Raw genomic sequence first — 21466 nt, 5'->3', positions numbered from 1 at the left:
TGAATCAAGTCTAGACGCCATGGACGCCAGAGTCAGGAAAGACTGCGCTGAAGGATTGAATGTCCGCCGTAGTGCCAATCTCGAACCTGAATATCATCTGCACGAGGGTAGGTGGAGAGATACTCGCTGTATATATGTACAGCACCTACGCATGTTATAAGAGCATGAGTAAGAGCTGCGCACATAAGCTGCGCGAGCAGCGAGAGATAGGTAGCGAGGGACAAGGTAGTGGTCAGACATCAGGCCTCAGGGTCCTCGCGAGCTGATCTGATAAGATTTATTATACTATAAAAGCGTCTATCTAATCTAAAGCAGATGTCCAGTGATCGAGTGATCAGCCAATCGATGTTCTGGATGTTCTCGCCTCCTTATGGCCTCACTCTTTATCGTTCTCTCTTCCGTCGCTGTACCAGGACCATCCAGACCATCTCACAGTTAACCAGATTACTAGCTGCAGAAAGATGGCTCGCCAATTCTTCGTCGGAGGCAACTTCAAGATGAACCCCGTCTCGCGCGAGGCAAAGAAGAAGCTCATCGACGCGTTGAACGAGGCGTCCCTCGACCCCAAAGTCGGTGAGGAAGGATCCAATGCTCCGCTGTTGCAGTATCTTTGAAAGGCGTTGACGTTTGAGCCCGAAAGAGGTCGTTGTTGCTCCGCCATCCATTTACCTCATCCCGGTCGCGGAGCTTGTGCGCAATGGCGTTAAGGTCGCCGCGCAGAACTGCTACATCAAGCTCAGCGGTGCCTTCACTGGCGAGATCAGGTATAAGTTGGCCCTTGGCTTTGTTTAGCAAGTCCTTACTGGCGTGTCATAGCCCCGCCCAGCTCGCCGATGCTAAAATCCCGTATGTGATCCTCGGTGAGCCTGTCCTGTCGTGTCCTCCCAAGGCCCTCGTTTCGTTTGTTGACCCGCGAATACACCAGGTCACTCTGAGCGCCGCACGCTCTTCCACGAGTCCTCGGAGCTCGTCGCCGAAAAGACGCGCGTCGCGCTTGATAACGGCCTCTCCGTTATCCTCTGCGTCGGCGAGACCCTCCAGGAGCGCGAGGCGAACCGGACCGCCGAGGTCGTTCAGGAGCAGCTTAAGCCCGTCGTCAAACTTCTCAAGGAAGAAGATTGGGCGTATGTTTCTTTCCCCCAGTGTCCCCCAGCGTAGATATTGAGAAGGCGGCACAGTAAGGTCGTGATCGCCTACGAGCCCGTCTGGGCTATCGGCACCGGCAAAGTCGCCACCTCTGCCCAAGCCCAGGAGGTACACGCGGACATCCGCGCCTTTCTCACTAAGAGCGTCTCTCCTGCCGTTGCAGAGTCATGCCGCATTATCTACGGTGGCTCCGTCACTGCAGCGAACTGCAAAGAGCTTGGTATGTGTACCGTATCCCCGTTGTCATGAGTGTAACTAAAAATTTGTGTTATCCCTCGAAAGCCACGCAGCCCGACGTCGACGGCTTCCTCGTAGGCGGCGCATCGCTCAAACCTGAGTTCGTTGATATCGTGAACGCGCGCAATGTTGCTTGAACCGGTCCGCGTCTCTTCTCATTTACACACGAATCCGCAACGATCCGACCGCACGCGCAATCTTTATCTGCCGCAATGCGGAGATTGCTTGGGCCTTTCCCAGAGCAGACGACCCTGAGGTACTCAGTAATATAGACAAACCGACAGCAAATGTACAAGTAGCTAAAATGCCAGATTTGAAACGAGAGTAGGTGCGTTAACGATGGGAGAATAGAGCACACATAGCTATATAAGTATACTTAACACGAGTCCAAAAGTTCGAGAACAGTTATTCAACGACATATATGCCGAGCGAGCGCGCTTAGCCGTAGCAGCCTTGCAGGCGCGCCTCTATAGTTCTACGCCCCATAAAGTGGCCGCGGCTAAGCTCCCCTGCCGTCGCTCTTCCCAGGAAGCTTCAAGGCGAGAGGGTACGCATGGTTCTCGTGTTGCACGACGCGCATGCTCCGGAGTTCGTCCATCTCGATTTCGGACAGGCCCGCCTCGGCGTCGGGGTGCGCGAACGCGATAATGGGCCCCTTCTGGCGCGTCGGGCGCACGCTCGAGTGCTCGCTCGCCTGGCTCCGCCCGGTCCCGCCGCCGCCGCGGCTCCCCGCGTCACGCGAGCGACTCCAGCGCGAGCACCTCGACTGGAGCGAGAGGGGAAGCGTCGCAGGCGCCGTGACAACAATGTCCTCGTCATGCCAGATCATGCCGCGTACGTTCAGGCAGAGGCGACTGCTCATCACGCAGCTCATCGAGACGGCATAGTTGACCGCGGCCTCAAACTTGACCACCTGTGGTGGGCGGGATGCATCAGTGCGAGCGAGACGGAGCAATGTGTGTAGGAGACGCACGTCGCCTCCGACAAACATGATGATGTTAGTGAGATAGACGACGAACAACCTAGATAGGTGTGAGGTACGAGTCGCAGTGCAAGGGAGTAGGGCACGCACACGACGAAGTAGATGATCGAATCGCGGATGAGGACCGCGATGATCTCCTTGCCTGTGTCAAGCAGGTTGCTCTGGCGCTTCCAGCCGTGGACTGCCTTCAGGATGACGAGGAGACAGAGCAAACTCTCGCACATCATCATCGGGATCCAGAACGCGTAGATATACGTGATCTCCTGGAGGTTCAATAGGTTGCAAAACGAAAGGCCGAACAGCGTGAGTGTCGAGACTGTTGGATAGGGCGGATCAATGGCAAAGTCAGACACGTGAGTAAGGGACAGGAATGCACCTTTGACATTCGCGAGCGCAATGGCGATGATGGTCGCGGACGAGGTGACACTAGCGACAAAGACAAAGCCGACCACAGCCATGACTTTTCTGTTGAGGCCGTACAGGGCGTACAGCCGGAGTTGCAGGATAACTGTAGGCGTTCTGCCAGGGTTAACGAGCAGGGTAATATTGCATGGAAAGCTTACGCTCTCCGAGAGTGAATGCGACGATTCCCGACACGCTTTGCCACTGGAACCATGATACGCCTAGAACGCATCAGCGGAGATCAACGGAGAATGTGACCTGGGACTAACATCTACATAGGGTGGTTTGTACACCTGGTGGAGGCGCGCAGCCGGGAGTGACACTTACAGCTATGAGAAGGTGAGTGATAATTATTGCCAGTGGTCATTAAGCACGCACTTCGTTAGTGAGCTTATTGCTAAAGAGTACTGTTTTCAAGTCAATGCTCTGCCTCCGTTCAGAAAATTTGCATCAACTTGCCGTAATTATTGAAGCTGCCGGTCGTATCAGCTGGCGGCACTGGCGACAGGCGGCAACGACTCACATGACCACAAGGAGCGTATAGTATCGGTTCTGAGGCATGATGAGTGACCCAAGAGCACGCATGTGATCAGCTACTCACCAAAAGGAAAAGACATTTTCCAAAGGACCAGCCTGCTTTCTATCGAAAACAATGAGACTAGGATCATATCGTGAACAGGTCGCGCCGTACCCAAATTAACTCCACCTGTGAGATGCACGCCACATTTAGTCATGCAAATGCAAATGCAGGATGCTAGAATGCGCTGACCTCCTGATCAAGGGTAACCACTGCAACATGGTCACTATCTATGTGCATATGGCCAGTCGCTTTGCACTTACGATGGTCATAAAGGATGATAATGCTAGACGCCACTGGGAGTCGTACGACCGGTGAGTGCAATATCGAGGACGAGGAAGACTAGCGCGCACATTCCGAATACCGAGTGGTCAAGAGACTCTGCACGATCTGTGCTAGTGATGAGGGAGCAGCTATTGAGGCCATGAATGTTCCACAGTGGGCGAAGGCAGAAGGCGGACATCTCCAAGAGACACTCCCGGACAAGCCCTGTTAGATATAAACCCTGCGAGGGGTGATATATCAACTTGTTGGACCGATGAGAACGCGGACTCGAGCCATGTAAGCGCGGGAGAGGGAAAAGGCCATTTCGAACGGACGATTCTACGTTTTGATGAGGTCACCGTGAGGAAAGGGAGCCGTAATTGCGCTGGGAACGCTCGTCGATGAGCAGTGCTATAGGTCGAGCGCCGGTGCCGTTTCTCCAGGAATGTAAAGCCCTTGACCTTCCTAGATTACGGAGAGATGGCTGTCAATACCCGGCGCAAATTCGGACGCAGTAGACTGCGCGGGTTTCGCACTTGAGGCTCGTACTCGCTAGAATGACCGATCCGGAAAGCCTCAGTGCCAAGTCGCCGAGAGATACATATTGAAACCATGGTGACACACACCTTCGAGGGACTGGAAGAAATAACCCTATTAATTCCAACACAGCAGTGCAAAGCCGGTGTAGCACCAGTTCCCAGCTGAGTGTCCGCAGGCGGTGACAACAGATCTTTAGCGGTTTTGCGATGGTGTACTGAGAAGAATGCGGGAACGCGGAGACAGCTCTGTTTGCAATCTTCGTTCGCGACAGATGCGGTTGACCTCGACAGCTTCTGCACGCTGGCGGCCACGCTCGACGCCGCGGTAACCCGTCGCCGCACCCAGGGGCCCGGCATGCGCGGGAAATGGCCGCGGCCAACGGCGCCAGGAAGAGCCCAAAGGCTAAAGACCTACGGAGAGTCAGCAGTATTAGATCTGGTAGTGCACACTACGCACCAATCACGCCAATGCGGAGGCGGAGGCGAGGGGTTTGAGGGCCGGCCTTGGATAAGGGAAAAGGGTCGTTGTGAGTTTGAACCCGGGTTGAAGGATGGAAAAGATGGCAGGAACACCGGCTTCTGAACAGGAAGCTCCGAGATACAGTCAGAAATCGGAGCGATGGCAGTCTTTCTTCCGCACCTCGAGCACCATGTTACTTCGCACTTCGCCGTGCCCCTCACTGTCCCTCGAGGATTTAGGTATCGTCCACAGCGAGCAGGTTCAAGTTACTTCGGCTTCGGGCGAGCGTGTGCGTTCGTGCCTTGCATAGCGGTTATGTGCGGCCCAAGACGCAAATTGTAGTGTACGCAGCCGGCAAAGGGGACTGGGTCAACGCCGGCTGTGACCGTCGCAGACAATCACGCGCAGAGACCGACGCTACGCGAGATGTGATTGGTAGGGAAAATACCGACGCGTGACGTAACGGGGATTATGAGCAATGCCTCCGCCTCCGGGAAGGGGAAGTCATGTAAAGTCCAGTTGGATTCAACATGACAGCTCCGCGCGCGGGCCAGCCTCCACTTGCTCCAAACCACCATGTCCTCAACAGCTCAGTCTGCGAACGAGGAAGGCTCGCCACAGATGCACGGCGAGAAAGCTGGCGAGCACGCCTCCGACGACAGACCTCACGATCAGCCCTCCTCAGCTGCTACCAAGAAACCCTTGCTGGATAGGCTACATTTGCCTGATTGGGTCGCGACTAATCTGCGTTCTTCGAGGTCTAGGAGGGTATGGCTCAGGTGTTGGATCGCATCTTGGGCCGCTTATGTCATTTTGCTGCCCAATGCGTCTCTGAAGGAGCTAGGAAACGCGTACGTGCCCTTCAACACTCTTGACCAGAAAGTCAATAAAAATACTCATTGATTTCAAATTTGTAGTGCGTTCTTTGCGTTCCTTGCAAGCTTTATGGCGCCTGCGAATTTGCCAGTGCAGTTCTTCCTATTTGTCAGTTGACTTTATCATCTCCCCAGCACCTGTCAGCGGCTGATTGCATATCCATCCAGGTCCTTACAACTATGATCCTTGGCATGTGCCTGGGATGGGCATTGGGCGCGGCTGCCATGAAAGCTGCTCTCGCCTCCAGGAACCAGCTCCTCCTCAAACAAAGTCTTCTAAGGGAGGCTCAAAGGTGCGCATATATCCAGCCATGTCGCTGCTCCCGGTCTCACTTTCATACAGTGCCGCGGGTTTAGCCAATCCGGATGCCCTGTTCCAAGCAGATATATTTGCTGGCAAATTCCTTGACACTGCGTGGGTGTATCTACAATCAGGTCCGATTGCCCTGCTCACTGCCAGGCGTCGCAGGTCATCCATCATCTTCGCAGTCTTCTTGGGGTTTGGTTGCTTCCTCTTTGCTCTGATGCGATCGTATACACCAAAGTTGCTGCTTACGAGCATTTTTGGCACTATTGCGTTGGATATCTTCTGCGTAGGCCCTCTTCTTCTCTTTGTCTGCATCTTGTGCTCATACTGGAACTTGTGTTCAGAGCTACGGCGCCTTGTTCCCCTTCCCCCAGTATACCCTCATGAATTCCCTCCTCGAGTCGGTTGCATGCTATATCGGCATCGGCGTTATTTGCATACTATTCATCTTCCCTGAGACTTTGAATCATGCAACACTGGTGTCCACTTCCGCCTTGATAGGACGTCTGAAGGACATTGTAGAACTGCAGCACCAGATCCTCAATGCTTCTCCCGACGACCTTGCCGAAGGGACGCCGCTCGCTTCCAAGGTACAAGGCTTGCGAGTGGCAGTCCTCGCGCATATTCAGCAGAGTACGTAATGTCACAATTTATATTGAGGAATAATTAGATAACTTATTTTGGGAGGTAGTGATGAGCTCCCTGAGTTTCATTGGGGCCGAATTTAGTTGGGGCAAATGGAATGCCGATGATATTACAGGATTGAAAGAACCGCTTGTCCTCTTGGTTAACCGGGCAGGTAGGACATGCATACGTATCTATATTTGCGTATGCTTACATTACGTCTGTAGCTGCCTTGCATACCTTCGCGAAGCTTGCCGGACACCGTTATTCGCGCGAGCCAGACCAGTCTCTTTCCCGCGAAGACTCCATTTCTTCTAGTGCACCTTCCTCAGCCGCTGAGGATGCACACGGATTCACTGGCGACACGCCCCTCCTGCGCCAGCTCCGCCAGAAGCACCATACCGCGGAGTCGGCCTACTCTGTGCGCATGCACGACGTTATGCACGTGATCGAAGAGTCCACTGCAGACCTGCGTTCCGCCTGTTCCGATGGTCTGCGCGCGACGAAGACAGTGCTCGACAGCATCAATACACGGCGGTATGCCAGCAAAGGTGTCAAAGATTCCGACCAGCACCTCGTCGACTTCGACGCTGCACTGGAGCGCCTGCGCACCGCACTCGAAGAGTTTAAGACCTCGCGCCGATTGCAGCTCTTGCATCCGTTTGGCAGCGTTCTCGAAGATGCGAGGACGTCGGAGCCGCTTAGGCTACAGCCAAGCGCCATCCCTCTGCGCAGCCTCTACGTCTCGTTCGTATTCGCGACTAACCTTGTCGTGCTTACGGACGCGATCATCGGGCTGATGGAGTATGTTCAGCTGACGGCGCACAAACGGAGGAAGAATCGTCTGTGGGCCCCTGGCGGACTGCGCGCCCTGGGGAGGGCCATCATGTCTCGGGGAGACACGAGCGACCAGGCTGCAGGCGAAGACCACGCGCCCCAGCCTGATGAGGAGGTCAAGGAAGAGGAGGGACCGTATCGTGCGCTATAGAACTGTTCTCTCGGGAACGATAGCTGATGTCTGGGTAGGACGCGATCCTGATAGTAGGCCACCTACGAATACTTTGCAAAGAATTGCTAACGGCCTGCACTCTCTGTATAAATGGACCAAAACACCTGAAGCTCTTGTATGTGCAACCACGACTTTCTCCTCTTCATTTCGCTCACATTAGGCTAGTTCTGCTTCAGATATGTTATCATCTCCATTGCATTATACATACCGGCCGTAGTCCGTACAAGTGCAAGTAAGTCTGCCCCCTGCATCGATGAATATGAATGGGTACTGATGAGTAGAAAGACTTTATCTATGTTAACAAGGGCCTTTGGTATGACGATCAGCATACTTCAAGGAAAACGGACTAACTGAACACGCTTCCAGGTCCCTCATCATGGCACAGACAACGTTAAATATATTCGTGTCCGACCAGATATTCAAGTAAGCAACGTACTGTCACGGTAAAGCGTAGTCTCAACAAGAATAAATCTAGCTACTTCACTCGCCTGCTCGGCACATTCATTGGTGCTGTGCTAGGTTTGCTCTCTTGGTACATAGGTATGCTGTTCGACGCTCTTGTGTCTTGTATACGAGCTTATTTTTTTTTACCACAGGCGATGCAAAAAGCAATGGTAGCCCATACGGCTCGGCCGCCACTGTCGCTGTCTTCTTGGTTCCTCTCGTCTTCCTGAGGCTGTTCTCTCCCCCGCAGTATCTATCAGGTGTGATGCTTGGCGGTGTAGGTATTCACGCTGTGTATGTATTCTTGGGCTAATCGCTACCCCTGCAGGCCACCTACATCCTGGTCCAAGGGTACTCTTGGATTGACGGGCATTTGCACATTGCCGGTAATCCGGGACTTGGGTGGGAGGTAGCATGGAGGCGCTTCGTCAACGTGATCATCGGTATGCCACACCTTCTTACCATTGGGCGAGGCTTACATTCCACTGCAGGCTGCGCCGCGTCATTCGTCGTGATGATGCTTCCGCCCAAGTCCGGACGCAAAGCCGTCCGGCTGCGCAATGCCTCTAATATATCCACGCTCTCCTTCCTGTACTCGGACATCATGGCCGTATGGATCAGCAGCGCCAGCGCGCGTCACGCACATGGATCCATGACTGAGCTCCTACCGAACGCACGCAAGAAGTTCCTCAGACTTGCGACGCAGCTCCAGGCGATCAAGACTCAGACGGCCATAGCCAAGTGGGAGGGCAGCATCCGCGGCGCATGGCCATCCGAGGAGTACATGAGGCTCGCAAACGTGCAGACGGACATGATGAGTAGCCTTGCCCTAGTGCGTTGTGTCTCTGTGGCTTTCTGTGGAAGTGCTGACACCTCCCCGTGAAGCTTGCGAGTGCGTTGGCTCAGATCGACCCTGCGATGCGTGCTGGCTTCCTGCAGCGCACAATGGCTGTCAACCCTAACTTTGTCAGTGGCCATATCCCAGTCTCACGTCAGCAGCTGACTTTCCGCAGATCTCAGATGTGATGGCTACCTTCTCGCTGGTCTCACAGGCCCTACGCACTGGGGAGCCCCTTCCACAGCCTTTCCACCAGAACCTGCTCGATAGACTACATTACCATGGCACTGTCGGACGCCACACATTCGCTGGGAATGATGACAATGCTAAGGACTCGGTACACAAGAACCACCTCGACCAAATCGCGAATTACGAGTTCATGTTCTATGCCACCGCGATCTGTGCCGTGTTCCAAATCGTGGATGTGAGTGTCTAGCTGAGTCTTGAGATGCGTGAGGCAGCTGACTGAGCTACCTAGGGATTAAATGAGCTGCATGAAATCACAGCGAGGCTTTGTGGCGAAATTCCTTTGCAGGGGTGGACGAAGTGGAGAGCAGAGTATGACCAGACACATGTCATGAAGATGTGATTGTATTACCGGCATATGATTATTGATTATGCCATTTATTCGGTATACCATTTCGTCTTCTATAGTCTCCTGGCGTACTTTTCATGGCCAACCGACTCTCACTCGCGGTTACTAGACTGGAATCACAGTCATCATCATTATCAAAATCATTCAAGGCCCCAAGATAACTTGTAAGAACGGTTTAAGCAAGTTATCATCAACGTTCCCCCGACGGGCTCAGTGCGAACCAACAGTAATCCGCGCCTTCGTCTGTGATGGAAAGTAACTCTGGCGGGCTGAGGAAGCGGACTTCGCCGTGCGGCGATTCGCGTTGAGCGCCGTACCACCCGGCGAAGCCCGACGCGCTGTGCGGCGTACGGGGCAAGTCCATGAAGGATGCTGATGCACTCGCGAACGGCGCGGGCGTGCTCGGGGGCGTCCCCGCGGTCCTGTGGTCGAACGTAGAGGGGGTGGAGGGAGACCGGCTGAGCAGGGCTCCCATTGCTAGCAGGCCGACGACGAACCTGTGTGGCGCAGTCCCGTGAGGCACAAAACACTGAGGCTGAGACAGTCGTTACGCACCCAGCTTTCTTGCCTGACCGCGGCTCGGTTGGCCCCGCGTCGCGGGACCGGGCAGAGACGGGCTGTGTCCTCCCAGGCACCGGCGTAGACGGTAGAGCAGGTGAGGGAAGGATGTGTGTCGCATTCGCGGGGCTCTGAGCGAGCTCAATGGTCAGATCTTTCTTTGTACGCAGGCGATGACGACGCGGTGAGACATCGGAGAGGGATATTGGCGATTGGGCGCGACATGCCTCGGTCGACGTCAGCTGTGATGACCCGGCAGGCACATGCACAGATGGTGTCTTGTGCACAGACGATGCCTTGCATGAATCCGCCAGCGCGATAGGGATGATACCGGAGAGCAGCGGGCTGACATCAGACTCTGACAGGTGCTCTGTACATATCTGTCAGTGTGGGCACGAATGAGACGTGGGAGCGGACGTACTGAGGATGTCTAAAGCCAATATCTCAGGAGTGACGGCCTCATCCATGAGCTTGCCCGCGTGCCCGCGGTAGTCGTATCGCGCCATCAGCCAAATCTTGAACTCATCGATAGTACGCGCATTTATTCCAGAGAATACCAGAGGCACGTCTGTCGGCAAGGGACCAGGAGAATCACAGATGCGAGCAGCCTCTTCGACAACTTCCATCGCGATCTCCATGTACCTGTAGTCAATGCTACCGTAGCGAGTATCAAGCCGCAACGGAGAAGTGTTGGCCGACCGTGGGTTGCAGGACACGGGACTGACAGGGCAGCTGTGGTGCTCGGATGCTCCATAGTAACAGCCGCTTGTGCGCGCGCATCTCTCCACTGCGGAGTGAGGATGAAGATACGCGTCCCCGTTATTCAGGAGGGCTTCGAAAGCTCTAGAACGCGCGAGGTCGGGGAGGCTCTTCGGCCTACTCGAATTGACGTTCCTGGGCAGCTCCTGCCTCGTGTCGTGACCTAAATCATCCCCAGAGGGCTTGATGACTACAATTGGCGGTATAGAGAGCGTGCGTTCTCTGAGACGTGCACTGCCATTGGACCAAGGTTAGTAAACGTTCTCGTGCGCAGCACACGAGAAAATACTCAACGCATGACGTCGTGCGTGCTTCACACGCTCGACGCGGGTCATGATAGCTCTCTGCTCTGATGTTTCATTCATCGCTATGAGTTTCGTAGCACTTCAAAGGCGAAGTTGGGCGTAGCAAGTGCGAAAGAAGGACCAGACGACCAGCGAATGGGCGGAAGGAGGGCACAGAGGCCGTAGAAAGAACGTAATGGGGCCGAGGACGGTGACTGCCAGCAGTAGAGGGTGCTTGAACGACGGGCGATGTCTTATATATCGCCTAAAACACAGCATTACCGCATACACCGCTGGCGCTGCTGTGAGATGATAATCGCCGAGCATCAGCATACGCTGTTTGAGATCTCTCCTGGCAACTGTAGGCGGTCGGCCCGACTCGGAGAGAGCTGTTTATTGGGCGCAGCCTGACTCGCACTCGCGAAATCGCCGTGGGCCTCGCGATCGGCACTAGTTGAGGACACGTACGCTGTACAGCTGTCTCAGGGTCACCAGCTGAGCTGGGTTGCTTCGTACTGCTGGGCTAGGCTGGGCTTTGTTTATGATGTCGGAGTGAGACTAGCATCGGATGCAGAAGTCTCCGTGCCTTAGTGTCGCGTGGACTGCAGTAATATTGCAAGTCGCGAGACATCTGGCATCGCTCTGGCAGGTACGGGCCCGATGTATGCTGCCGTCTCATACAGCACCACGATTGAAGACGCTCCGAGTCTGTACCCGTTGGATAACACTAAGTATACGAAACACGTGGGACGAAAATACACAAGCAGGTAGCAGTGAACAAGACCAGGAGAGCAAGAGACGGATAGACGTGATAGCATGATAATGTATACAAAATGCGGAGAGATGTGAGCAAGTACGAGTGGCGCACGCATGGAACGAGAGCAACATATATGCAGCATAATGGATCTAGGAAATGAAGACGTATTGAAATCGGAAAGACGACTGACGTTGGGAAACGGACGAGAAATGTGAAGGGGCGGCACTATGGCTTGCTGGAGCCAAGACCCAGAAGAGCCTCTACAGCAACCTGCTCGTCGTCGGACCGCACAGGGCTAGGCTGTCGGGTCGGAGCAGACGACGTGTGTTGCGATGACCAGCCCGAGGATACCACAGGAGGAGACTGATACTGCGAGTACACCGGGGGACAAGGCGCGTACGTAGGGTGTGCGGAACTGTAGTAGTGAGATAGGTCGCCACTGGGGCTCTGGGCTTCCAACCCGTAGTACGACTGGATGTGCGAAGGAGTTGATGGCGGTACGAGGCAGCCTTGCAGGGTACCGTGAGGTGTAGCGGGTTGGTGGAAGTATTCGAGAGCCCAGGCGAACTCGGTGAGAGTCGAAGACGCGTCGCTTGGCTGCTGCATGCCCCAGGACACAGGTGCGAAAGCAGGTGCTACCGCTAGAGGCTGCTGCTCGGCAACGTTGCTGCCTTCCGGGGTCGCGATAGAATTTTGCTTTTGGTGGAGGCTGTACGTTTGGCAATGTGGCTCGTAGCTGTTCTCTGGCATTTGGCCTTCGAGTACCCAGATGCGGTGGAACTCATCGTGGTGGGCACATTCCTTAGGAAACTCCTCCCAGGGGCCGGTGCACCCCGCTGGCGGCGGAGAGGGCGGACAAGATGCAAACGCGTGGTCCTGTGGCGAGGTAGGAAGGGCAGGCCGAGTAGGATTTGCCCCGGCGTCGATGATCTCGCCATCACTATCCGTCGAGGCCTCTGCGTTCATGTAGAACACAGGCGTTTCTTCAGACTCATCAGCTTCCACCTCGCCGCCGTCCCTGGTATAGAGCATGGGTAAGTTCCCAATCTCTTTCTCGGTCCACTCGTCACAACGGTCGGTAGACCATCCACACTTGCCGCCGTATTCAGCGATCTTCGCGTCAACGACAGCCTTGGGGTAACGGACGGGGTGGGAGCGGAACGGATATCCTGTCCTGTAGTTCATCGGAGGGGTAGTGCCATGGTATTGGTAGTACTCGTCGATAGAGCAAAACACGGCGCCGAACCAAGTACCCTCAAAGGTCTCTGGCTCTGTCGTCCCGTGCACGGCACGCCAGTGGCTCAGCGGGCTCCCGCCTGAACACGAATGGTTGCAGACCCACGGCTTCCCGTTCGGGCCAGCCTGCTGGAAGATAGCTCGACAAATGGTCATGTTGCTCCCGTTTCCCTGATGACTGGACATAATCATTGAGTATAGACTCAACGTCTACGTTGGACGAGACACGTACTGCTTCAAGATATGCGTCCTAAAGTTGCCATCTTGGACAGCCGTGTACGCGCACTGCGGGAAATACCTAGCACAGTAGAGACCTTTCCTGTTGAACCGTGATTAGTAACGTACACAGCCGACGTTCATAGATAGTCACGTACTGCCACGAGAAGGTGTGAATTTCCATATGTCTGCGCGCATCGTGATTTGTCGGATGAAACCTCCCCTCACAGCCGTCTTCCTTGAATGGGCATGGACATTTAGCCTAAATCCGAGTGAGAATCTGTTCGAATCAGTAGGACGCGAAAGACAACGTACATCCTTCTTCTTGGATCCCTTTCCCTCAGAAGACGGCCTTGGACTGCGAGCCTTGTTGCTCTGGGAGGCAGAGTCAGGATCAAATGGTGGGAAGGCTTGAGAAACTGTTCTTACAGCGCTCGACGTTAGCTTCTTTGTGGCCTTTCCCTTGTCCTTGCGGCTAGGGACACTAATATCATTGGTGCAGGGGAGAGTCGTTTCGGAGATGGCGACAACGGGATAGCCTTCGGCTGGTTCTCCCTGAAGAACTACAGCCGAACGAAGCTTCGATCGTGTCGTCCTGGTAGCGGTGATGGATTCGAGGACAAAGTCGTCGGGAAAAACATTCTCCTTCATGGAGAGCTTCGACGCGTCGTCGGTACCAACATCGCAAGTGAAGGTGAGGTGGAGAACCATGGCGCGAATGTAGGTGGAGAAGTCCTGCCTATGGCACGAAAAGAGAGCAATTAAAAGCGGGGGTATGGGAAAGCGATTGAAGGAAAGCGAGACTATATAACATTAGTCAAGTTTTCCGCATTTGGACGCAGGAGTGAGCGGCCTCTGATGAGTGGCCACTCGCGCGAAAAGCCGGCGATTTGTACCTTACACCACGTTAGAAGGCAAACGTGTTGATGGCTACCCCGAAAATGAGTGGGTGCGGCAGGAAATGAAATGCAGTTCCCACTGCCCTTTGTCACTTTGAGACGGGTATTGTCATTGTCTGATCCCAACCGTCCAGTGATCTGGGTGCGGGTAAGGGCGTGATGTATAGGGCCGCTCAAACTTCCTCTTTGGGTATAGGGGGAGACAGAAATGTCTTGGACCCTTTTCTACAGCTCCCATCACCCATCGAGTGGCTCCCTGGGAAAGCCATATCACAGCGGAGTTCGGGCTTGTAGCTGTGGCTGGCGATGTCTATCCGAGCACTCGTGCTGTTTGAGGTCTGCCGCTGGCATGATAAAATTCTTTCAGATACTTCCACCGTAAAGCAATACACAACTTCTTACAGTAATTCCGCAAAACGGCTGTTGCCACTCGGCACTGTTAGCAGTCACCCGGAGGTCTGGTTGTGGCCGCTCATCTACCGAAGGAAGCGCACTGTGACTATTGTACAGTATCTATGTTTGGGTACAAGTAGACGGTCCGCTCTACGCTCTTCAGCGAACGTTCCACGTATGTGTCAAATTTCGAGGTCAGTGTTGAGATGAGAGCGCTAGAGGCGAGAGAACGCCGGAGATGATGGCGCATCACACAATTAGACGCTAGGAAGCTTAGGACTCGAACGCAACTCTGCAGCTCGTAGCAGTAAACGTTAAATGCAGCTTAACCGTGTTTAAAGAATGGATCACTCACTGAGGATACCATGATGAGATTCGCACGATGTCTTGAATATAGTACTAGTGATATTGCCGTTTTGGTGCGAGATGAATATTGCCAGCTGCCTGAGTGCCAGTTCATGTCTTGTTGGTAGAGGCTCATATCCATACATCTTTTGGTTTTCAAATCATAGTAGTCGTCGTGACTTTTAAGCACAGCGAGTGATAAGACAGCCTTGATTTTGAGGCAAATAGCGCTGGAAACTTTGTGGCGCGCGGGAACCGCCGCTCCTCCAAGGTGGCCATTCGGGGCCGGGCGCTGGCAATCCTCCAAGTGATCTTGAGGGGGATTTTAACTGTGCGGGCTGTTGGAAATTACACACCCTCCAATTTAGCTTATAGAAACGATTGGGCGTATGATGATGCGGGGAAGCCTAGGCGGAACTTAGGATATATTGGTGGTCTTCAACCCATATTTATTGGGATGAATCTGCCCACTAGTACTGCGAAAGTTCCTAAAGAACTTCCCGGGACTGCAGCACATCATTTTCCTCCCACTGCACTTAGTGAATCAAGAACCAGATAACTAGTGCTGTCCTAACTCGTCCGACAGAGTAGACCATCTCTTGATTGGCTGGTGAATGGTGAACATAGTTAGCTGGCGACTGTTTGCAAAGCAATGTCGCTCATACACAGCCTTGGCTTTTCTGTACGCATACGGGCCTTTGTATCCTCCCTTAATCAGTGATCGTGTCAAGGCTCATCAATACGTGTCTGGACTTCAAGCCTAACTTTGTCTACGCCAACGACATCCTGAACGATGGCCGGGTCTTTGTGAATGATTTCGACAGCAATCAGGAGCGAAACAACGAAATCGGCGAGAACAGAAGACGGACCAAAATGGCTACGGTCGACTCAAGAGCAGACACTCTCCTAGGACACATCGAATGCAGCTCACCATAGAAAACGGTCCGGCTGAGGTCGCCAGATGCGTCTTGCACAATGACTCGCACAGGAAACCTTGGGTAGCCAGCAGAACTGTAAGGGATGTAACGAGATTGTATACATCAAAGGGAGTCAATCTCCCGATGTTCTTCGCATAGCATAGGATTAGGGGTCATATGGTGCGACAAAGAAGGTAGTAAGCTTTCTGCAGAGTACAGCAGCATTCCCTCTTGTCCTCAAAAATTTCGTACTTGCATCAGGACGATGTTCTGGTCCTAGAGATCAATGAGTTGGACGGGTGCCGCGAGTGGTGATCGTGGAAAAAAGGTGAGAAGACAAGAGCCGCTGCGGGTGATGGAATCGGTGCTGGGCAATCTGACCGCGCTTGTCCACGTCTGTGTCATCCCAGACTCGACACTGACGGCACCGTGCTGCACCTTCCCTCCGACACCGACGCTAATAATCCCCAGAATCCAGTGGCGGGCAGCCGGAAGGCTCGGGCCTAGATCGTGAGGCTGACAGCAATTGGGCGAGGGACAAAGGGTGCGTACATCTTGCAGCTCCTCGCGCAGCACTTGTAAGCCGACTCTACACGATCATCAGAACCTGGGCAATGTTTCCGACAGCTTCTGCACCATGGGGGCTCCAAGAGTCCTCGCCACTGAAGACTCTGATTGCGCGCGCAACATATCCATCGCAGCCTGAACCCAACTATGCACTCAACCTCGAGGTAGCAGAGTACATCAACCAAAAGAAGGCTAACACGTACGTCCAGGCACCGTCCGTCCGTCCGTCCTTACAGGAGAAACTTATGTGCTTTGTCCTCTCCTACGCTTTTTCCAATGACCCGACAATGTGATATTGCGTCGGACTCTTTGAAGCCCACGAGATGCGGCGATAACTGTTGCACAGCTCGTGAACCATCGCAACCCCCACGTCGCAATGCTCGCTCTTTCACTCCTCGATACGCTTGTACAGAACTGTGGATATCCTTTCCATCTGCAGATTGCGACGAAGGAATTTCTCAACGAGCTTGTCCGACGGTTCCCGGAACGTCCTCCGCCCTATCCGGGACCCGTTATGTCAAAGATCTTGGAGTTTATTCATGGCTGGAAGGAGGGCATATGTGTCGATAGCCGATTCAAGGATGACCTTGGCAACATTCGAGACATGCACAGGCTGTTGACGTTCAAAGGATACAGGTTCAGGGATGCGCCTGGGAGGAATAACGTAACAGCTGAAGCCACATCCGTATGTCTTTCGCTCTTTTGCGAGGGGGATTACTAGAGCTAACATCAGTTCATTGGATCACAGAATCTGAAGACGGCTGAAGAGCTCGAAAATGAAGACCGCGAAGCGCAGCAGGCCAAGCTGCAAGAGCTCATCCGTCGGGGCACACCGCGAGACCTTGCGCAGGCACAGGAGCTTATGAAAGCCCTAGCGGGCGCAAATCCGGATGCCAAGCCAGACTACCGAACACAAGCTTTGACAGAGCTTAACAAGCTCGAAAGCAAAGTCATTCTTTTGAACGAAATGTTGGATAATGTAGACTCCCAACGAGGAGAGAAGTTTGCTCAGGGCGATGTGTATGACGTATGTCTCCGTTTTGGTTATATAATACATCCCTTCTCACAACTTGTACAGCAAGTAGCGTCGATTTTGAAGAGTGCACGACCGAAGATTCAGGGCTGGATATCGAATGCTGAGACCGACGATCCGGAGTCGTTAGGTGTGTAGTTTTTATACTGCACATTCGGTTCAAGCTCATCATCTTGTTTGCAGACACCTTCCTACACATAAATGACCAGATCAACACTGTGCTCGACCGCTACGAGGCCTTCAAGCGCGGAGATTACGCAGCAGCAGCAAATCCAGTACCCAGAGAGCTCGCTTCCCAGTCTTCGCAGGGAGTTTCCCTCATCGATTTCGACGACAGTGCACACCCGTCAAATACGACGGCTAGCGGCGGCGGCGGCGGCACCGTCAACGAGCTTGCCGATCTCTTTAGCTCTGGTCCCTCAAATCCCACGTCACAGCAGCAGCAGCAACAGCCGATGCCCATACAACAACAAATACAGCAGATTCAGCAAATACAGCAGCAACAATCGGCATACGGTGTGCCGCAGCAACAACAGCAGTACTCAAGTCCAAATGCCAATCTCTTCTCACAGCTTGGCATGGGCGGCAGGTCGGGCGGCACGCACACTCCTTCCTCCATGTACTCGCCCCAGCCCACGGGTGGTGTCCTCGGTGCACAAGCTCGTCCACCGTTCGCGAGCTCGCTCTCGCAGGGTTTGCCTGTGCAGCGGACAGGATCTTCGTCAGTAACGGGCACTCCACCTCCCGCGCAGGGAGCACTCCGTCTCGGCTCGCCGTCGCCCAACTACCTCGCGAGTTCGAACACCGGCACGTCTTCCGTAGGCGGTGTGCCCTTAGGCGGCAGCACAAACGGTCTTGGCGGTGCGGCGGGGGGCCCGGGTTCGGGTCTAGGCCTGCAGCCGACTCAGGCACAGCAGCAGCAACAGCAACCACAGCAACCGCAGGTGCAAGGAAAGGATCCGTTCGCAGATTTGGTGGGACTGTTCTGAGGAGTCAGTGCTGCATGATTATACGTTAGGCGGGATTCATTTGGACCCATGGATGTAGAACATACTTTCTATTCGTATGCGTATCTGGTTGCAGTGCTCATTGTTGCGTACCTTGTGCGGCACGCTCAGAGAGCGGACTGGAGTGCATATGAGCGAATGTGCAAGCGCCGTGTGCTGCTCCTCGAGGTCGCCTCTTGACCTGCTACTACTACCACCCAAACAGTACAGTATCGCCTTGATATTGTTAATGACAAGTGCAGAAATGTCCGCCGGCGCGATTAACACGTCGAACGAACTTAATGCTCACGAAGTTCGTATTACTTCTCACGGGAAGATGAACGTCTGGGTAGACTTCGCGTTGAAGTTCTTCGAAGTACGCACTGTCTGATGTTGCGCGTGGGCCCATACCTACTGATCTTCGAATGTTCAGGAGAACCCGGACAAGCCACTAACTCTACATACACTCCCTGTCCCGTCGCAATCCGCCGCGCGCGAGCGGGACGCGGTGTCGTGTTCACCCGCGTCCGCATCCACACCTGCGGCCGCAGAAAACAAGCTAGAAAAGATGCATCCGTCCATGGCACTCATACCGCGCCTCATCTCGGTCGTTGAGGTCATCAAGCGCGAGTACGTCAAACTGCTAGACCCTGTGCTCGCCGAAAAAGACCAGCTCTCGGGGCTGTATCAGTACAATGAGCTCGGCGAGCTCGACCTATCTCATGGCAAAGAGGTAGACCCGGAGGAAAGCAGAAGGAAGGAGCTAGTGACGATGTTGCAGGGGAAGAACCAGTGAGTGTGGTCGTGTGCTCTGCGGTGAGCGCGGATGGACCTGACGACGGTGAAGTCTCAAGATTAAGAAGGTAGCGTATATGAAGGTCACGCTAAGCAGGAAAGAGCTATCGCACGCACTCAGGAGGCCTCATACGTAAGTTTACGTCGCTAGATTCTTGTGTGGCCTGCTCCAACGTTTGCTGTAGGTACCAGAAACCGGTTATTCGTAAGCTTTCCAAGTCGACTCGAAGTCGTGCCAAGAGGCGGATGGCAAAGGAAGCTGACGCCCCAAGCAAATCATAAACGTACACTACCATGTTTTCATGCATGCTAGTTGGTGTGCTGGCTGCACCTGGGCGACGTCACTGCCGGGGGCGTAACAGCAGCCTGCCTTTACCGTGATAGCGGGTGTCCTGCGCCAGACGCTCTGCTTCACAAGGCGATACTATTGCGGAGCGTTGCCTAGACAAGTCCGCGCGAAAAGGTGTTCTGGGTCGCAGACACTCAAGCAGGCTACCTGGCTCTAGTAGCTGGGAGGGGAGGGGGGAAACCAACGAGGATAATTAGGCTACCCGACATCGTTATGCGCACCATACTGCGGCTAGTACGAGGAAAAATGCAATTGATACATCTGGTCTGACGGTCATGACAGGATTGGATTGTAAGCCTAGTAACAACCCGCGTGTATGCGGTCTTTGCTCTACTGATTGATATCTTGCATTCATGCAGCGGCTCGCGCCATCATCACGTGTGATCATTGTTTGCAGGTAGCTATCTTGGATAGTGGACACGGATTACTGGAAAAATTTGCGGTTGGCGTTTGCGCCGAAGAGTTCGTGGCGAATCTCAGGAAGCATCTGTAGAATATAGGCAAGTAGTGGTACGAGAGTCAGGAAACATTAGCGAGTCATTCCTAAGACGCAGCCGGGGTCAACGTACGCGGTCCTCGAGCAACCTCAGTCGTTCATCAAGGGTATTATCGAGCGTTATACGTCCACTTCCGCTGATAAGGATAGTTCCTCCAGCACTACAAGTTTAGACAAGACACTGTCAGCTCTGATGCGCAATCGACACTGTCGAGGAATAAGTGTGTACGCACAGATCATCGCTCAGGCTGCCCTCAATAGTGATCCTCACTGTCCGTCCACTGATCTCCTCGTACCTCCTCTCCGCACACTCAGCGGCCTCCTCTGCGATGCTCTCTTCGTCTTTGTGCCGCACACGAACGGTAACTTGAGTCTCAAGAAGAGCGAGTACGCCCTGCAAAATGTTGGTCTCGAGGAATTGGGAGTAGGCGGTCGTATTAGCAGAAAGGTCAGAGATGTTGGTGCGAGCGGTATCGAAAAGATCCTGCAGATGCTCTTCGCGCTGCTGGAGGAGCTTCAAACGAGATTTGTTTGTGAGGGTTGAATGCGCGCTGCCCGACAGGAGAAGTGAGACAAGTATGAGTGTACAACGTAGCGAGTAGTCATACATCTTCTGAGCTACTTCAGCGTTCTTGCGCCTCTTCTCAAACTGAGCATCAATGGCCTGCTGCTCTTGTTTGACCAGCCTAGCCTGTAAATATCAAAGTGCATAGGTGTTCCACGTAGGTCTGGCATGAACACTGTCACTCTCGAAGCGCGTACCTTCTCAATGGCAAACTCTTCGTCCGCTTTGACTTTAATTTCACGCGCCTTCTCCAAAGCCTCCTGCTTGATGAAGGCTACCTACAAAGGCCAGTGGAAAGAGAAGAAGCTGAGATAGTATCAACACTCATCGCTGCGCACTCCGCGGCGGATGTGGACGACACACAGGGACGGCAGCCACTGACCATCTTGTTCATCTCGCTAATAACCTCATCATCGTTTAGCGGGCGTGTCGACATCGTGAAATTATGTCTGTGCACAGGAGTTTGCAGGGAGGACGAGGCTCAAGCGGGCGAACAGGAACTTCAGCGCCGCTGAGACCACTGACGTCGTTGCTTCGAGTATAAAGTGTGTTATAACTATCAGTTAATTCGAAGGATCAGTATTTAGGGCATTAATGGGGTAGTGGTAACCTGGGTCGTTGCCATCGACCCGCCGGGGGTTCGATTCCCCCTTAATGCATTAGTTTTTGTGATTTTGCTTCTGTTTCCAATGTGACAATGTCCATAATTCCATTTTGGCATTTCCTGGAGCTTGGAATCCACAATTTTGCGTTTCAAGTTTCAACATGACGCTGCCCAAACCTTAGGTTACTTCACAAAGACGATGCAGATGATCAGAAATCCGGAATATAAAGTAAGATCAATCCTTCCCGTCCTCAAATACCATGCCCATGGCGGAAACACGCTTTTGCTCACAAGATCCTCCAGTCCGACAGCTGTCGTGCGGTCAGAGGAAGCACACTCGACGATTCCCCTAAGCCTAGTGGCGAAGCGCACTGTGATTTTACTCTCTAGTGTGTCTTTGGTCCGGGT

The 21466-nt window shown here is 53.7% G+C and overlaps 6 protein-coding genes and 1 non-coding gene across 7 annotated transcripts; 5 read left to right on the top strand and 2 right to left on the bottom strand.

Moving 5' to 3' along the window:
* Nucleotides 1–410: 410 nt before the first annotated feature.
* On the top strand, nt 411–4819 carry PHACADRAFT_259404 (uncharacterized protein). Its single transcript, XM_007397842.1, has 20 exons — nt 411–573; nt 641–764; nt 817–860; nt 926–1124; nt 1179–1366; nt 1429–2296; nt 2357–2405; nt 2456–2681; nt 2742–2873; nt 2929–2992; nt 3146–3174; nt 3227–3240; nt 3291–3319; nt 3369–3407; nt 3459–3473; nt 3537–3556; nt 3608–3640; nt 3698–4160; nt 4235–4558; nt 4605–4819. The coding sequence occupies exons 1-6, from the start codon at nt 462–464 to the stop codon at nt 1518–1520; spliced, it is 759 nt and encodes a 252-aa protein (XP_007397904.1). The 5' UTR covers nt 411–461; the 3' UTR covers nt 1521–2296; nt 2357–2405; nt 2456–2681; nt 2742–2873; nt 2929–2992; nt 3146–3174; nt 3227–3240; nt 3291–3319; nt 3369–3407; nt 3459–3473; nt 3537–3556; nt 3608–3640; nt 3698–4160; nt 4235–4558; nt 4605–4819.
* Nucleotides 4820–5217: 398 nt separating this feature from the next.
* On the top strand, nt 5218–10871 carry PHACADRAFT_124678 (uncharacterized protein). Its single transcript, XM_007397841.1, has 19 exons — nt 5218–5458; nt 5525–5591; nt 5651–5775; nt 5826–5897; nt 5952–6075; nt 6134–6422; nt 6481–6588; nt 6641–7390; nt 7440–7537; nt 7588–7654; nt 7708–7735; nt 7789–7845; nt 7898–7962; nt 8019–8143; nt 8195–8309; nt 8358–8698; nt 8752–8832; nt 8880–9128; nt 9183–10871. The coding sequence occupies exons 1-19, from the start codon at nt 5229–5231 to the stop codon at nt 9291–9293; spliced, it is 3102 nt and encodes a 1033-aa protein (XP_007397903.1). The 5' UTR covers nt 5218–5228; the 3' UTR covers nt 9294–10871.
* Nucleotides 10872–11566: 695 nt separating this feature from the next.
* Nucleotides 11567–13072, bottom strand: PHACADRAFT_259399 (uncharacterized protein). Its single transcript, XM_007397840.1, has one exon. It carries the CDS (start codon nt 13047–13049, stop codon nt 11883–11885), a length of 1167 nt encoding a protein of 388 aa, XP_007397902.1. The 5' UTR covers nt 13050–13072; the 3' UTR covers nt 11567–11882.
* Nucleotides 13073–16110: 3038 nt separating this feature from the next.
* Nucleotides 16111–18349, top strand: PHACADRAFT_259397 (uncharacterized protein). Its single transcript, XM_007397839.1, has 6 exons — nt 16111–16207; nt 16268–16429; nt 16546–16915; nt 16979–17257; nt 17309–17393; nt 17447–18349. The coding sequence occupies exons 2-6, from the start codon at nt 16278–16280 to the stop codon at nt 18250–18252; spliced, it is 1692 nt and encodes a 563-aa protein (XP_007397901.1). The 5' UTR covers nt 16111–16207; nt 16268–16277; the 3' UTR covers nt 18253–18349.
* Nucleotides 18350–18514: 165 nt separating this feature from the next.
* Nucleotides 18515–19326, top strand: PHACADRAFT_197627 (uncharacterized protein; the record flags this gene model as incomplete). The annotated part of the gene is made up of 4 exons (XM_007397838.1): nt 18515–18625; nt 18683–19041; nt 19097–19177; nt 19230–19326. 4 exons carry the CDS (start codon nt 18515–18517, stop codon nt 19324–19326), a joined length of 648 nt encoding a protein of 215 aa, XP_007397900.1.
* A 240-nt stretch (nt 19327–19566) lies between these two features.
* PHACADRAFT_259394 (uncharacterized protein) lies at nt 19567–20889 on the bottom strand. Its single transcript, XM_007397837.1, has 6 exons — nt 20837–20889; nt 20652–20732; nt 20498–20580; nt 20123–20440; nt 19963–20050; nt 19567–19880 (listed from the first exon to the last, which is right to left on the bottom strand). The coding sequence occupies exons 1-6, from the start codon at nt 20837–20839 to the stop codon at nt 19818–19820; spliced, it is 636 nt and encodes a 211-aa protein (XP_007397899.1). The 5' UTR covers nt 20840–20889; the 3' UTR covers nt 19567–19817.
* A 153-nt stretch (nt 20890–21042) lies between these two features.
* PHACADRAFT_t112 lies at nt 21043–21113 on the top strand. The gene has a single exon. It is a non-coding gene; the product is annotated as a tRNA-Gly (tRNA).
* Nucleotides 21114–21466: the final 353 nt, after the last annotated feature.

This window comes from Phanerochaete carnosa (genome assembly GCF_000300595.1).
Source record: "Phanerochaete carnosa HHB-10118-sp unplaced genomic scaffold PHACAscaffold_7, whole genome shotgun sequence".
NCBI lineage: Eukaryota > Fungi > Basidiomycota > Agaricomycetes > Polyporales > Phanerochaetaceae > Phanerochaete > Phanerochaete carnosa.
The sequence above is the reverse complement of the archived record's forward strand: the minus strand, read 5'-3'. Positions and strand labels throughout refer to the sequence as shown.

Excerpts from the sequence above, each read along its gene's own strand:
- PHACADRAFT_259397 (XM_007397839.1), top strand. The coding sequence starts at position 16,278 with ATGTTTCCGACAGCTTCTGCACCATGGGGGCTCCAAGAGTCCTCGCCA. Across the intron at positions 16,430-16,545 it reads AACCAAAAGAAGGCTAACAC|CCCACGAGATGCGGCGATAA; the intron begins GTACGTCCAGGC and ends GACTCTTTGAAG. Across the intron at positions 17,258-17,308 it reads CTCAGGGCGATGTGTATGAC|CAAGTAGCGTCGATTTTGAA; the intron begins GTATGTCTCCGT and ends CAACTTGTACAG.
- PHACADRAFT_259399 (XM_007397840.1), bottom strand. The coding sequence starts at position 13,049 with ATGACCATTTGTCGAGCTATCTTCCAGCAGGCTGGCCCGAACGGGAAG.
- PHACADRAFT_259404 (XM_007397842.1), top strand. The coding sequence starts at position 462 with ATGGCTCGCCAATTCTTCGTCGGAGGCAACTTCAAGATGAACCCCGTC. Across the intron at positions 574-640 it reads GTCCCTCGACCCCAAAGTCG|AGGTCGTTGTTGCTCCGCCA; the intron begins GTGAGGAAGGAT and ends TGAGCCCGAAAG. Across the intron at positions 861-925 it reads AATCCCGTATGTGATCCTCG|GTCACTCTGAGCGCCGCACG; the intron begins GTGAGCCTGTCC and ends CGAATACACCAG.
- PHACADRAFT_259394 (XM_007397837.1), bottom strand. Across the intron at positions 20,441-20,497 it reads GCTGAAGTAGCTCAGAAGAT|CGCGCATTCAACCCTCACAA; the intron begins GTATGACTACTC and ends CCTGTCGGGCAG. Across the intron at positions 20,051-20,122 it reads GGCAGCCTGAGCGATGATCT|TGCTGGAGGAACTATCCTTA; the intron begins GTGCGTACACAC and ends CTAAACTTGTAG.
- PHACADRAFT_124678 (XM_007397841.1), top strand. The coding sequence starts at position 5,229 with ATGCACGGCGAGAAAGCTGGCGAGCACGCCTCCGACGACAGACCTCAC. Across the intron at positions 5,776-5,825 it reads CTTCTAAGGGAGGCTCAAAG|TGCCGCGGGTTTAGCCAATC; the intron begins GTGCGCATATAT and ends ACTTTCATACAG. Across the intron at positions 7,846-7,897 it reads GTGTCCGACCAGATATTCAA|CTACTTCACTCGCCTGCTCG; the intron begins GTAAGCAACGTA and ends GAATAAATCTAG.